Source organism: Cervus canadensis, chromosome 15 (genome assembly GCF_019320065.1).
Source record: "Cervus canadensis isolate Bull #8, Minnesota chromosome 15, ASM1932006v1, whole genome shotgun sequence".
Lineage (NCBI taxonomy): Eukaryota > Metazoa > Chordata > Mammalia > Artiodactyla > Cervidae > Cervus > Cervus canadensis.
This window is the reverse complement of record NC_057400.1, coordinates 52603128-52619506: the sequence shown is the minus strand read 5'-3', so window position 1 is coordinate 52619506 and position 16379 is coordinate 52603128. Positions and strand designations below refer to the sequence as shown.

At 36.4% G+C, this 16379-nt stretch overlaps 1 protein-coding gene across 3 annotated transcripts in view; it reads right to left on the bottom strand.

The window, feature by feature from the left end:
• MAP3K20 (mitogen-activated protein kinase kinase kinase 20) overlaps nt 1-16379 on the bottom strand; it is a 163073-nt gene that overhangs the window by 73040 nt on the left and 73654 nt on the right. For all 3 annotated transcript variants that reach the window (XM_043488368.1, XM_043488370.1, XM_043488369.1), the window contains exons 3-7: nt 16234-16321; nt 11060-11161; nt 7556-7621; nt 4039-4067; nt 3780-3917 (exon numbers count right to left, since the gene is read on the bottom strand). In XM_043488368.1, coding sequence (XP_043344303.1) covers nt 3780-3917; nt 4039-4067; nt 7556-7621; nt 11060-11161; nt 16234-16321 — 423 coding nt within the window. The remainder of the gene's footprint in view (nt 1-3779; nt 3918-4038; nt 4068-7555; nt 7622-11059; nt 11162-16233; nt 16322-16379) is intronic.

The following is a 16379-nucleotide window of genomic DNA, read 5'->3' as shown; positions in this document are numbered from 1 at the left end:
CCTACCTTAACAACTATCCTCTCCTGGACTACTACCTCGGGCATGGGATGCTTTCTTGATTTAAAAAAAATTGTGGTTGTTTAAACAAACAGGATCCATAAAGCACGCTCTGTACTTTTCCTTTCACTAATGTTGTTGAGAGTAAAACGGGAAGGAGTCATGATTAAATAAAATCCTGATTTGTTTTTTATAGCTAAATTAGCATATGTGTACTTTTCTGAATGGAATTCGGCTGATGCAGCCACGGGGTAAGAATAACCAGCATTCTGAGTAAACCTCTCTCTTTCAGACAGTGAAAGAGCAGCCGCTATTTTAAAACTAACCGATTTACTGAAAAGGCTTACCCTCCCCCGCCCCACCCAGTTAAAAGAAGACTCTAACAGGAATACAGAATTAATATTCAAAAGCATGTGACTGAAGCAAACAAGTTCTGAAGAGCAACACAGATCTGTAAATATAGAGCAACCCTGGAAAGGTTCAGTGACTGGCTCTAAGGTTTGCTGTAAGATTGATTACTTGATAGAAAGAGCTGTTAAGCGTTTGATAATCTCTCAAGGCTTCCCTGGTAGCTCAGACAGTAACAAATCAGCCTGCAATGCAAGAGACCTGGGTTTGATCCCTGGATCAGGAAGATCCCCTGGACAAGGAAATGGCAACCCACTCCAGCCTTCTGGCCTGGAGAATCCCATGGACAGAGGAGCCTGATGGGGTCACAAAGAGTCAGATACGAATGAGCAAATAACACTTTCACTTTTCAATCTCTCAAAACAAAAGTAGAATCAGTAAATATTGAAAACCTAATTCATAAAGAGAAAAGTTCAAGGCCCATCTACTGAGTAGTGGTGAGCAGTTCGTTGAAGGGAAAGCTTTTTAATAAAATAAGCTGAACATTTGCAGGTTCAGAAGTCTTGATTTAAACTACATTTAATATGGTGGGGGGTGTTTAATGAGTGAAATGAGTGGAATGAGTGAAATGGATTATAGAAAGATACAGCAAAGACCAAAAGCTCCACAAAGTCATTTCTTCATATCTTTTGTAATTTCTATGTGGAAGGGAATTTGTTCCTCGTCACTGGAACCAAAACTCCATTTCAGCTAAGGAAAAGCAGGTGGGTACATTTAAACAAAGTCCTGGGCAATTGTAAAGCTTTGGGAAAAGGCAGTGTGAACTGAGCTTTCATAAATGAGATAATACTGAACCCCAAAATTCACTCTATACAGAACTCACAGTTGTGTCCTTCCAGTCAAAGATTTCAGAGGCAGGGAAATTCCAAGATGTGGGGAGACTTTTAAAAGTAAAAACACTGCCTGAGAACTTGTAGAGTGCTAAAATGAGCCTTAAAAGTCTTCTAAATCACATAAATGTGCAATGGAACTTAAAAACACTAACCATCTAAATATATTTATACATGTTTACATCCATAGGCAAGGGGAAAGAGTGAGAACTATGGTCCCTACAGATAGCTGAGTGCCTTTAACAGTTTTTAATGGTTGTATAAAACAAAAGAATATACAATAGAGACACTGTAAGTGGCCCTTACTATCTGGTCCTTTACAGAAAAAGTTTGCTGGCTCCTGATTCCACAGGATAAAATGAAACGCTGGACCCAAGAAGCAGGCAAAGTCAAATTTAAATTGCCCTAAGTTGGTGTCTAGCACAGTGCCTGACACAATAAATAAGTTTTTACTTTAAAATGAAGGAACATAACTTCATTAGGAGGAAATAATCTCATAAAAAGTCTTAAATTGCAACAAATTTCTCCATTTTCATACTTCCCAGCAGTTGATTTGCAGGATGGTTAGAATGTAGTAATTTAAAAAGTATATTTATTTATTTATTTTTGGCTGAGCTGGGTCTTTTTTGCTGCACACAGACTTCTCTTGTTGTAGAGCCTGGACTCTAGGTGCTCAGGCTTCAGTAGTTGCTGTGTGTGGGCTCAGTAGTTGTGATCTGTGAGCTTAGGTCCCCATAGAATTAGTTGTATGTGGAATCTTCCCAGAGCAGGGATTGAACCTGTGTCCCCTGCACTGAACGAACCACCAGGGAAGCCCAGAATGTAGTAACTTCTGACATACGGGATCAGCTTTAGAATATATTTCTTCACGAACTTCCGGGCTTTTCCCCTTCTTTTGATAAGAACTATTTGATTACTGTCTAAAATAGGTTATAACTATATCCCAGTATAAAATAATAATAATTTAAAATGAAAAGGATGTTAATTTTTTAAAGAAGTGATAGCCTTCATTCTTAGAAACACACAGAATTAAGGAAAATTAGGTATTTAGTCTGATGCTACTACTGTCTTCCAAGCTTTACAATTCCAGCCTTTCACCAAAAACATGTATTTCATTTATGATATGATTTTTTTCAATAGCAATAAAATTGATATTATATACATCTGGTATTCATAAGATGTAGTATGACAGAAAAAGCTAGCGAACTGAAACCAGCCCAGAACTTACTGAGGCCAGCAGAAAGTACCTAGAGTCCGACTGACTCTAAAGAAACAGGAATGGGTTTGACAATGTTGGAATGCTCCTGTACCATCAGCTATCACCTTAGTTGAAAACACAGAAAGTCAGGAGGAAGAGGCATGTTGGTCTGATCTAAAGTTAGACAGCTTTCTCCCCCATTACTGTGAAAATGTCCTTCAAAGAAGTAACAATATAGAGAGGCAGTATGATCGAGAGATGAGAGGTGAAGACTGGGGTTCCAAATACTATTTTCTTTTTTTTTTTTAAGCCTTGCTGGCTGTGAGAGGCATGTGGGCTCTTAGTTCCATGACCAGGGATGGAAGCTGTGCCCCTTGCATTGCGAGTGCAGAATCTTAACCACTGAACTGCCTGGGAATTCCCTCCAAATGCTATTTTGGGCTTTTTGTAAAGGATATATATATATACACACACATATATACACACACATCGGTTTTAGGGATAAAAATCTTATCCTCAAAAAAAGGCTCCAATGAATTCCTTCCTCCACAAAGAGCTGCCCTGCCCACTCTTCCCTCCCACCCCTCCACTCCCCTGTTGCCCCACTTCTTCCTCTCTGCTAACTCAGATACAACTTATTCCTCAAGAATGATTGGTCTCAAAACTCCTCCTCTAGCAACTCCTCCTTCTGCTTCTTCACTGATTGGCTCCTGTGGTCTCTATTCCTTGAGCTTCCCACCCCCAATGCCCACAGTATTCTATTCTTATAACTAAGTTGCTGGGCCAGTCTTCTTCTGTGAAACCTTAGATTCAGGTTTCAGACAGCCACGCTATGAGACCTGCAGCAGACATGGGCAAGGCCATGCACCAAATAAGTACATTTTCTTCTGCACTCTCTGGAAACTCACTCATCACTTTAATGGCTGACACTCAAAAATTTCCTGTTAATTAACTCATTTAGTGTATCTATGGGTGGTTTTTGAGCAATACACTACAGTGAAGTCCCATTCTAAAGGATTTACATTTCCACTGACTTATAGAGATATTCTATAGTCATATGTCCACCCAGGAAAGCAGAAGGGCATCAGATCTAATACTGTTTGAGGATCCATCTAATTTGCTTCTTGCAAATGGCACTGGTTTCTTCTCAACACTGGACAAAATAACTCAAAAATGATCAGAGTAAACCTTCTAATAAAAAATATTCTCTCTGTTGCCACCACTCTGGATATTCTACCAGGAACAGTATCATTGCTTTAAAACCATGTTAAACTGTTACACACTGCTTCTGTACATTGTTTGCTTTTTAATGCCCTTTAGTAACAAAAAATGACAAATGAACTCACCACACCATAGGAATATGTGTCACAAGTTTCAGACACAGGGAGACTTTGGATAACTTCAGGAGCCATCCACGGGAAAGTTCCAACCAAGGACATATGTGTTGTATGGTTGTGGAACCGTGAGGCACCAAAATCGCAGATCTGAGAAAAGAGAAAGGAGTATCAACTTTCTTTTTACTGACTAATAAAACAATCATCAATCATAAAACCTACATCTGAAATTAACCAAATTTCTTCAAATTAAAAAAATTAATAGTCCTACCTTCAACACCCCATCAGCTGCTATAACAACTAAAAGGGAAAAAAAGATAAATTACGAAAATCATCCAGTTTGAGTTATACTGAAAAAAATCATAAACTTCTATTTTTATCCTCCATGTGGCATTCTGAACGGTAAAATCAAAGTATTTACCACACTGAAGATTTTACAAAAAGGAGCTGACATTAAAATAAAAATACAAAACTAATTCTATGAGGTGCTGATTAAAAGGGCTTTAAGACCCTGTTTTAAATTAAATGTAGCATTGTCTAGTAAAAAAGGCATAGATCAGCTGCAGTCAAGGGAACCAAATTTTCACTTGGATTCTGACGCCAGACTGTCAACATTCTACTGAGCAAGTCATTAGCATTATTGCTTCATGGTAAATATGGTTTTTCCCTCTGGTTTAAGAGTAATTTTTTTGAAGGCGCAGATAATGCTCATCTATTTACATTATACATTCATTCACTTAACAGATATTTGTTGAGTATACGCTGTGGGCAAAGCCATTTACTATGTTCTAGCAGAGGAAGGTGAGCAAGACTGGCATTGTCTGTGCTCTGGTGGAGCTTACAGTCTAATGGTAAACAGAGTTAAGCAGACACCTATAATAAAGTGGGATAAGTTCTGTGATGAGAGGTATGGAGATTGCCATAGGACCAAACAGCAGTCTAAGAAGTCAAATTGTAAGGAGGTCGAAGTTCCCTGGAAGAAATGATGCTATGCTGAGACCTGAAGAACAAATTAGAGCTAACCAGAAGGAGAAGTGGGGGAGGAAAGCAGTTTTCCACGCAGAAGAGTGAGCTTGTGAAAAAGGTCAGGAGCAGAGGAAGAGGTATGCAGTTTTGGAAAGTAGGGGCCAGGTCTGGAAGAGCCTTCGATAGAAATGGAAAGCCAGCGAACAATTTTAAGCAGAGGAACGGAATGGTCAAATGTGCACAGAGGAACAGAACATGAGGAAGGAGATCACTGTGCAGGCAGGGTTGTATGTAGCCCAAGAGATGTGATGATGCCTGCACTAAGTCTCGGAAAAGGACAGGAGAGAAGTGGACCAAGTCAAGAAACAGGTTGGAAGCAGAATCAACTGGGCTTGGATAACTGGCTATGGGGGAGGAAGAGGACTCAAAGAGGAAATAAAACACAGGCAATATGGCATAATGGTTATAACAGGAACTCAGCAATCAAACTGTAACTCCTTTTTAAAAATCTGATTATGGATTAGGCAATTGGTATTGTCACTCACTGAGACAGGGAATGCAGGAATAATTTGTTAGGGGATAGGGAGAAGATGAAAAGATCAACTTGGACACCACACATTTTAGGGTCATACAAAGTACCTATGTGAATATGTTCAATAAGCAGAGACATAGTTTTGAAGTTGAGATCTATTTGACAGCGCGAAGATCAATTAGGGCTTTTATGGGAGTGGGTGAATAAAATGTAAGAAGGGAGAAGGTCAAGGACAGAATCCTAAAGGAATGTTTCTAGCATTTCCTTTGTAAGCCACACAGTGCCTTGAACACGGTATATTATCAGTACTTATTAGGTATTAGTTGACCTTGACAAGTGGGGAAAATAATCTTTTCATGATCCAATACACAGAAATAGCCTAAGGTTAAATCTAATACTATATATAATAAGCTATACATTTTTCAAATATTGTTAATATTATATTCAGTTATTTTAAAAATACTTCTATCTTTTCATAAGATCAGTGTTTATTTAAAAATCTAAGATCATAAAACTATATAACTTAGAAAATGAAAAAAAAAAAAAACTTAGAAAATGAAAGTCCTACTGTTCTCTCTTCCCTCCCCAAATTGTTAAAAGTTAGCTCTATATTGTTTCAATGTGTGTGTGTTTTACCATCAAGTAACTACACAACTATAATTTCTAAAAAACACAAACATTCTCCACTGTTAGTTTCATAAAGACAGTTTGAATAATTTAACCATTATCTCATGGGATATTTAAGATATACTGATAAACTATATTAAAAGGAGAGACATTGAACACTTATTTAGATTGAAATTCTGAGCAAGAATTGAAAATATAAAGTCATAAACTCTGATACTTTCTACTAGATTCTAGATTATTTCCCAAAGACTTCCTGTTGTGCATGCGTGCTCAGTGACTCAGTTGTATCTGACTCTTTGCAATCCCATGGATTGTAGCCCACCAGGCTCCTCTGTCCATGGGATTATCCAGGCAAAAATACTACAGTGGGTTGCCATTTCCTCCTCCAGGGGAACTTCCCAACCTAGGGATCAAGCCCATGTCTCCTGTGTCTCCTGTAATGGCAGGCAGATTTTTTTTTTTTATCACTGAGCCACCTGGGAAGCCCAACGACTTCTGTTAACCCATGTATGTATATTAAAAGTTTTTAGCTCTAAGAAACTTACATCTAAGGAAAGCTAAAGGATAAGTGATAAAACCTAGAAAAGGGCAAGAACAGTGAGCCAGAGTCAACTTCAGGGTTGGGGTGGTGGTCCAACCTGAACTGCTGAGGCGTGGCAGCTGCCAACAACTCCCCCGTCTCCACCCCTACAAACGTCACGGTCCTGGGCAGCTGGTCAAACTCCTGAGTTCTCTTTCTCTACTGACCATGACTACCCATTCCAAGGATCACACTATTAGTATGTACCCATTTTAACTGCAATGATTTAAAGATTTTCTAAAAAGAAATTGTTTTTAGAAGAATCACTTAGAAAACAAGTAAATAATTAAAGCATGCAAATGAATCGATATCAAGATTTTTTTTCTTTTTTTTAAGTAGCAAACTCTGATGCAAGCCCTCAGTGCTGGCTAGTTAAATAACACCACTGCTTTTCTCCATTAATTTTCAAGTGACGTAATGGAAGAAGCATTCAATTACCACTCCTACTTGAAGGTAACATCTAATCCTGCAAGTCATTTAAAAATGTTCAGTCTACAAATTATAAAATACAGGATCATAAATAAACTTTAAGAAGCAGAGAAGAAGAGAAAGAAGAAAAAGAAAGCTTTTACTTTCCAAACCCCGCTGATCATTTTTGGGCACTCCTCCAGGTAATATGAGTGACATAAAAAATTTACACCAAATAATTCAGGAGTAACAAGAACAAAACTCAAACCTGCTAGTACAGGGAGTCATCTAAAAATAGAAGTTAGAAATACACGACCACTATGTGCTTGGATCCAGCAATACCTCTTTTAGAAAATGATTCTAGATAAATAATTAGGGATGTGTTGAAAATTTTTGCTGAAAACTATTAAGCTTAACTTTTTTTTTTAATCATAGAAAAAAAATGTAAACCCAAATGTCCATATTCTGTGCTATTTATATATTGGAATATTATGCAGCCCCTTGAAATAATGGGGAGGATTTTTAATTTATTAATAATGGAAAGATTTTCATGGTATTAGGTGTGAGTCAAACAGCAGGTTACAAAAGATATGGGAAGCATGATGCTTATTTCTATACAAAGGTGCATGTATTTTATAATAAAATAGGTGAGATAAAAACATATGATTACGTTACCGTTTCTTGACTTGAGATCTCTGTGAATCACTTTGACAGGAGCCTCCATATGTAAATAGTGCATTCCTTTTCATACAAAAAGAAATATAATTAATATAGTTATATTATATTATAATAGAAATATAGTTAATATAATTTTCCACATTACATCAGTATTACCTATCTATTTTAAACATCAGTATTACTTTCCATATTTTCACAAAGGATTTAATAGCAAAAACTAAATCCATGTGCTCTATTCTCCCATGATAGATAAAATAGGGACAGGACATGCCTACACTAGGAAAATTTAAATACTATGGAAAGTGTATGTGCTTTAATGTCATATAAGTTTTAATTTGTGGATAAAGCTAGCTTCTCACAGTATCCAATAGGACACCTTGATTTTCTGGAGTCTGCACAAAATGGCCCTCTCACCTCAATCAAAACCATTCCTTTGGCTAATGAACTATCTGCTGAACACAGTTTAATAATGAGGCCTTGGTTCTTTTTTCAGTATATAGAAAATTTCAGTTTTATAAGGGCAAATTTTAAAAAATCTATTATTTTCTACTTTCTAGTTATTATATATTGAAGAATCATGAAAGAAAAAAAAATTTCAAAAAACTTAAACTCTTGCCATTTAAAGTTATTACTGAAGAGTCAACAAAAGTATTAGCAATTCAAATATCTTAAATAAAATGTAACTGGAATAAAGGAAATCTTTCTTCTAATATTAAGTTCTACATATTCCAAGCTGTGAAAATTCAATAGCTACAACTTGGGTAACTTTTAATAATTTTTATGACAGAATTTCATAGTTATTTCTCTCTTGCTTTAAGAATCCAATTCCTGAATAATTTTTCAGGTAGAAACTGTTTAATTACTATTAGAGGTAGAGCTCATTTCTACATTTGCTGACAATAAAGAATTTAAAAAAACACTCAAGCACAAAAGCTTTTAATACAGGGACTTTTCTTCTTCACTGCAGATATTATGAGAAGTATCATATTGTATTGAGCAAGCTGGTATCTGTGTATAACATATAGTATACATTTATAGAATATTTAGTGTACATAAACAGTTGTAATCACAATCATATAAAATTCTATTTAGTGTGTTTTGATAGTGCTATCTACAATTCTGCCATATTTTTGTTGCAAGAAAACAGGAGGCCTGAAAAATATCTCCATCAATTTTAAAATTCAGGGTTTCCTAAAAAAGACTTCACAGGTGTCATTTTGGGGAGATTTGGAATCAATGATGACCCTTCGGAGACTGGATCCAGGTTTGTTAGCTTTAATTGTTCCTTTTACCCATTGCTGGCTGACTTGCAGCAATTTCAGATATACTGGTCTGCCCTCCTTCCCTCTTCCCACCCAGAAAGAAGAGAGTCTGTTTTGCCTTTGAGAAGGTTTTCTCTTTCCAGTGATGTTAAGCAATGCCTATTTCAAAACTGCATGAATCAACTCTTATTTGAAATGAATTATTCATCCTCTGATTTCTCAACATCTTGTTGCTTCAGTGGCTTCAATCATGGTCAAACTGAAGGGCACAGCTGAATTCAAAACTGAATCAACAAAATCAAGGCTTCCTATGTCATCTCCAAGTTCCACACATAGCTTTATCAGAGAGGGTGGAAGTCATTCTGAAAGCATTGATTTCTTTTTCCTTTTGTAGGCCATTTTAACTATTAAGAACTACCTGTATAATTGTAAACAACTGTCTTCTCTGCTTCACACTTCTCACCTGAGGCTGAACACATTAGAACTTGCCTTTCAAATTAATTCATCAGCCACCAAAAAGTAATTTCTATTACTGTGTAGTTTTGGACACTCCCATCTTCTTCATCCCAGTTTTTCACCTCTAGTTCCAGTTTGCTGTTTAGTCCTACTCCTTCTCTTCCTTTCTTTCTGATACCGCCAGGACTCTTGAGAAACCCCAGGAATGACGGAGCTGATGTGGAGCCAAAGGACTTGCCCCACAGACAGGGACTGTTGCAGCGGAAGGGATCAGGAGGGATGAGGTTTACAGGCGAGGGGCCAGGGAAGCCAGACAGTGCGCACAGCAAGGCGCCGAGTGACACTGTTTGCTATCCATCTTAAGTGTCATTAAGTAACAAGATGGGTGTAATTGACTGAGCACCCTAAAGGCAAATGTCTGTAAGGTGAAGTGCTTTAAGTCAAGGACTGCTTGTATATGTATTTACATTTCTCTAAGAGTATTTCCACAATGCTTCAGGCAGTTTCCAATAACAGCACATTACCCAGCTTACAAACAGGTGGCCCCTGATATGCAGAGAAGTGGCTATGATGTTCCATGAAAATGTCTTGAAGAATGAGAAATTTTAAGACTGATTTGAGATGTCTCATGCATGAATACACAATTAAGTTAATTAACACAGCCAAAGCCTTAAGTACATCATCCTAAACATAGAGCTTATTATTCTTATAAGGTAATGAAGTATCACTCAAGCTGCAGCATTTTGCATGAAACTTTTTTTTTTTAAATTTCCACTTTCTCTATTTGAAGAATTTGGCAGGTGTTGATGAAACTTAAAACAGACAGGATGATTCCCCAAAGGAAAGACTATTACTTTTGGAAGTCTCTGTGTAACTTTCCAGTGAAAGCGAAGTATGAGTTGCTTTCCTTATTGAGCACTAAATATCCTTTTATTTGCTTTGTGAAGAAATACTTGTAGAGATTGGAGCAGCAGAATGCAAAGGAGCTAATTGCCCCGGTAAAATTTGGACACACTTGCTTTCCAGGGGTTGCTAGAATACAAATGTAACCATCAGCATTCATTATTTAGATTAAGTTGTTTCCAAAGCAACTTTGACAGTTATAAATAAAACTCAGAAACATTCAGTTAGGAAAATGGAAAAAAGATAAAAATAAATGGAGTTTAAATTGCTTTAGAGAGCATTTGTCTATGAAGGAATTTATGAGGGAAAAAGAACTAGGCACCTTGTTTAGGGATTTTGTGTATTAAAAAATATTCCATTTCCAAGGGTGATTTTCAAGTTTACATTAAATATAAAATAAAATCTGAATTGCTTTTGCATTGAAGGCCAAATAAAACTTTTTTGCAAGTGGTTTCTATTTTTAGCATATTATTATGTATACAAAAGAAGTAGAACTAATCCTATAATAAGTCACGTTTCTGGATACTGCAGTCTGAGACTTACAGAACAATAACAGAAATATGATCTTTCCATTTAATGTACTGAGCAAGCTGGTCAATTACAGTGTCACAAAATGGGGCAAAAATATCTGCCTTGGAGCCACTGATTTTGTTGAAACTTGGTTTGTGGTAAAGAAGTAAAGAAAAGAAAGGAAAGAGAAAAAAGGAATGCAGCAGTGGAAAGGCAATGGCCTAAAATATTATGTGCACAGTAAGCTGCAGAATTCTTGCTACTTTTGGTCTGAAAAAAGAACATCTTAAGACAGAATAAGAAATCTTCCGACTTAAGTCACCATGTCCAGATCTCTCCAACTATGCTGTAAGAATACACGAAACATTACCTTTGGCTACATCGGTGGCCCAGGTCATAATGTGATCCATGTCCATTTCTTCACTTCTGTTACTGTTAATGTAATCATAGAGTGATCCCAGAGAAGCGTATTCTGTTTCAAAGGAAAGATTAAGCATAGAATTAAAACCAAGGCACAAATCACAAATAAGACTGCATGGTTTCATTGAGAAAATGTGTTAAAGAATTTAACAAAAATACATTAAAACATTAAAAAAAAAAACTGTTCTATGCTGTGGTTTCTCAAAATTAATATCATCCTGGAAAGAAATCTGTCAAAGACGAGACCACTAACAGAATGGATAATAAAACTTCAGCTGGTGATGAAATCAAAAGCCATTTGGACAGAATTCAGAAACACAAAGGTGTTGCAAGAATGCATTTGAAACAAAGGCAGGCATGTATATAGGTATTTCAAAAAATTGTTATTCTTAGGAGATAAATAAGGTTAAACACATAAGTCAGAGGGTTTATGTGACCATGTAAACAAATCAATATTTGTTGCATCAGGATTTAGATGAGTCCTCAAATTTTAAGCTTTACAAAAGGTCAAGAAAGTGAGAAAACTCCTTTTAAAATGGTTTTGAGATATGAATTACATATCATAAAATTCACCCACCATATGTGTACAATTTGATTTTTAGGAAACTTACAGAGTTGTGCAATAACCACTACAATCCAGTTTTAGAACCTTTCCACGGTCCCAAACAAGTCCCTTCTGCCCACTTACAGTTAATCACCACTGTCAGCCCCAGTCCTGTGACTTATCTTTTCTCACTCTCAAGAGTGCCTTTTCTAGACATTTCACATAATGGAATGAAACAATATATGGCCTTTATGTCTGACTGCTTTCTCTTCATATAATGTTTGCAAGACTCTTTTGTGTGTGGCATGTGTCAGTACTTCATTCCTTTTTATTCCTGAATAGTATTTCACTGTATTGATCTATCACATTCACCTTTTTCATTCACTGGGTTGATAGACATTTGCATGGTTCCTTTTCTAGATGTTATTTATCAAGTGCAGAAAATTTCCTTCTATTTTTAGCCTGTTGAGATTTCTTATTATAAATGGGTGTTGTAGTATGTCAAGTTGGTTTTTGTCTTTTATTCTGTTACGGTGTTTTACATTAATTGATTTCAGATGTTAAATCAACCTTGCATTTCTGGGATAGATCCCATTTGGTTGTAATGTATAATCCTTTTTATTGGTGGATGGATTCAGTTTGCTAATATGTAGTGAAGGATTTTTTTTTTTTTTAGTCAAGGATTTTTGCATCTATATTCAGGAGAGATGGTGGTCTGCAGTTTTCTTATTATGGTTCTGTCTGGTTTTGCTATGAGGATAATGCTGGCTGTATAGAATGAACTGGATGTGTTCCTTCTATTTTCAGAAACAGTATGGGAAGGACTGGTGTTATATTTCCTATAGAACTCGTCAGTGAAATCGCCTGGTTTTGGAAATTCATTATGGAAATATTTTAAATTATGAATTCAAATTTCTTTATAGTTTTGGTCAGATTTTTTGTTTCTTCTTGAGTCAGTTTTGAAAATTTTTATATTTTTAGGGATTTTTTTCATTGCATCTAAATTGTCTAATTTGTTGCCATAAGGTTGATCATAATATTCCCTTATAATCCTTTTAAATTTCTGTAGGGACCATAATGCTATCTTCTCCTTCATTTCTGATTTTGCTAATTTGTATTTTCTTTTTTGTTGGTCAGTCCAGCTAAAGGTTTGTCAGTTTTACTGAGCTTTACAAGGACCAAAATTTTAGTTTCATGGATTGTCTCTAGTATTTTTCTGTTTTCTACGTTATTCTATTCTGCTCTAATCCTTATTATTTCCCTTCATTACCTTGCTTTGGGCTTATTTTGTTCTTTTTGTAGTTTGTTAAGGTTAAAGCTTAATGACCAATTTCAGACCTTCTTTTTAAATGAAACATAGATGTGTTGTTGGTCAGTTGCTCAGTTGTGTCCAACTCTTTGCAACTCCATGGACTATAGCACGCCAGGCTTCCCTGGCCTTCATCGTTTCCCAGAGTTTGCTCAAACTCCTGTCCATTGAGTTGATGATGCCATCCAACCATCTCGTTCTCTGTCGTCCCCTTTTCCTCCTGCTCTCAATCTTCTTCAGCATCAGGGTCTTTTCTAGTGAGTCAGCTCTTCGCATCTGGCAGCCAAAGTATTGGAGGCTCAGCTTCAGCATCATTCTTTCCAAAGAATATTTAGGGTTGATTTCCTTTAGGGTACTGGTTTGATCTTGTTGTCCGAGGGACTCTCAAGAGTCTTCTCCAACACCACAGTTCAAGAGCATCAATTCTTCGGCGCTCAGTCTTCCTTATGGTCAAACTCTCACATCTGTATGTGACTGCTGGAAAAACCATAGCTTTGACTATACAGACCTTTGTAGGCAAAGTGATGTCTCTGCTTTTTAATGTGCTTATAAATTCCCTCCTAAGTATTACTTTGTCTTCCACCTATAATATTGATATGCTGCACTTTCATTTCCTCTCTGTCGAAAATATTTAAAAATCCATTGTGGTTTCTTGACTCACTGACTGTTTAGAAATGTGTCGTGTAATTTCCAAACATTTGGGAATTTTCCGGGTTTCTTTCTTGCACTGATTTTTTAATTCTATTGTGATTAAAGAACTCTTCAATCCTTTATTTTAATTGGAGGATAACTACTTTACAATATTGTGATGGCTTTTGCCATACGCTAAAATGAATCGGCCATAGGTATACATGTGTCCCCCCCATCCTGAACCTGTCTCCCACCTCCCTCCCCACCCCATCCCTCCAGGTTGTCACAGAGCACTGGCATTGGGTGCCCTGCTTCATGCATTAAACTTGAACTGGTCTTCTGTTTTATTCACTTCTTTTTGACGTAATAAGATTTACTTCATGATTTAACTTACCATGCATGCTAAAGAATATGCCCTTGAGAAGAACATGCATTCTTTGTTGGGTGGTGTGTAGAGCTGGTTGAGAGTGTTTGTCAAGTCTTCTATATCCTTACTGATTTTCTATCTAGTTGTTCTATCAATTACTGAAAATGGGGATACTGAAACCCCTTTGTTGAACTGACTGATTCTCCTTTACAGTCAGTTTTTGCTTCATGTACTTTGAGGACCTATTGTTAACTGTGTATATATTTACAATTGCTATATCTTCCTGATCTATTGATCCTTTTTATCATTATGAATGACCCAATTTATTTCTAGTAATATTTCTTAAGTTTATTTTGTTTGAAATTACTATAGTTACTCCAGTTCATGCTTACTGCTTGATCGGTAGTACAGAATGAAGACATTTCCAAAAATCAAAGAAAAGATGATTCTCTATTGTACCTTTTCTTTTGACTTTGGAGATTCTAGTCATCCCATTATTTTGCAGATCTGGGAAAAAGATGTTCACGTCCCTTCCAAGGGAAATAAAATGGCAGCTACCTCTTAGACTCTGTTCTAAGTCTTATAAGCAGGTTTTAGAAAATCGTCTCTGTGATGAGAAGTTTCGGCAAACACACATGCATGGGTGCACGTATACACACCCTTACCCAGAAATAATCAATTCTGGTCCCTTCACTCACAAAGAGAAAACTGAGACAGATCATCAGGGACCCATCCATGGAGCTTTGGCAGAATCAAGACAAGATTTCATCGCTCAGTTCCTATTCCAGTGTCCATTCCATTCCATCACTCTGATAAGTTATTCTTTCAAGTCCTCAGTATGAGTGACAACAGCTGCCTGATGCAACAACCTTTTTTATTAACAAGTACACTCAAGATGGAATAGATTCAAGCTATTCAAGGTTTCCCCGCCAGGGCTCCAACATATGAGAAAGACAATGAGGTTCCAAAGAGAGGGAGCTCGCTGGGTTGGGTGATCAAGGTTTTTGTGCCTGCCTGTGTCTCTCTCTACCTTACTTACTTACAAGTCTGCCATACTAGTGTTCATTTCAAGAAGCAAGGCAAGTGCTATCATTCCCAACCCATTTGATCTTCCACACTTGACTCATACGTTCTATCATCCCTCAGTTATCTGTGGGGGGGTTGGTTGAGGATACTCAAGTCTCTTACATAAAACGGAGCAGTACATTCAGTCTTCCACATCTATTGGATCTAAAGTATGCTCATAGCCTTCCAGAACCTAGCTTACATATAAGAAGAGAAGATTCTGTATAAAATCAATTGAGAAATTTATACCACTGTGGTTCTACCATTAGTTGGGTAAGCTTGAAAAAGTACTTAAGTTAGAGTTTCAGTTTCTTACGTGAAATAGGTTATTCTAAGTATTAGATAACATAATTTATAAGGAAGTACCTAATCCAGTCCTTTTTATTGAGGGTATTTTGTTATTTTAAGACAATATATAAAGACAATCCAAGTTCTTACCACTACAATAGAAGAAAAGAGGGCTGGCTGATTTTTTAAGGTTTTCTTGTTTGTTTTATTTTGGTCAAAGAACTGCCATGATAAAGAACTTGGTCAAAGTTATGTATTGTAAAATTGAACACTATATTTATCATAGACCTGAAGCTGTTAATTGGATTATACAACTATGAGTATAAAGTAATATAAATAGGTGCCTTTCTGTATTTTCATATGGCAAAATTTTCTGTGTGCTCCATTTTGGAAAGGGTATTTCCATCAGTTATAAATTGCTGTTCTATATTATGCTGTAATTTAGATCAAGGTCATTACCAACTCAGATGACCAAACCTGAAAAATATTATTCTCACGTCAGAGACCTTGAAGAAAGAATGCTGTAATGGGATTAAAACGCCTTGCAAAGAATTACAACACGAGTAGCTCAAGAGATCTTAATTTGTAAAAGGTCACAGAGTTACAAAGAACATCGCTCATTTCAACTAATTAAATGAAATTTTAGTTAAACGGCACCTTTAAATATTGGTGTTGCAGCTGCGAGTGCATTTAAATAGCATTTACACAGATATAATTAGCACAATTAAACATGGGTAGAAGTGGAAACACCATTCTTAATTATATTGATATAATCAGTTTTATTAATGCTTTATAGCAACAAAAGTGACATCTGACAGTAGCACACAATTCATGACAGAACCTAATATTAAGCATTTGAGCATATTAAGGAATCTAAAGCTAGGTAAATGGGGAAAGAAAAAAGTCAAATAGAGTTCCTACCTGTGACAATACCATAGTTGGGAGGTTCGAGAATTACTCCATAAAACTGGATGATGTTTCTGTGACTGAGGACGCTGAGTATTTCTGCCTATACAAAAATCAAATACAAAATTGCATAAAATTTCACATTTATAAAAGTCTCATAA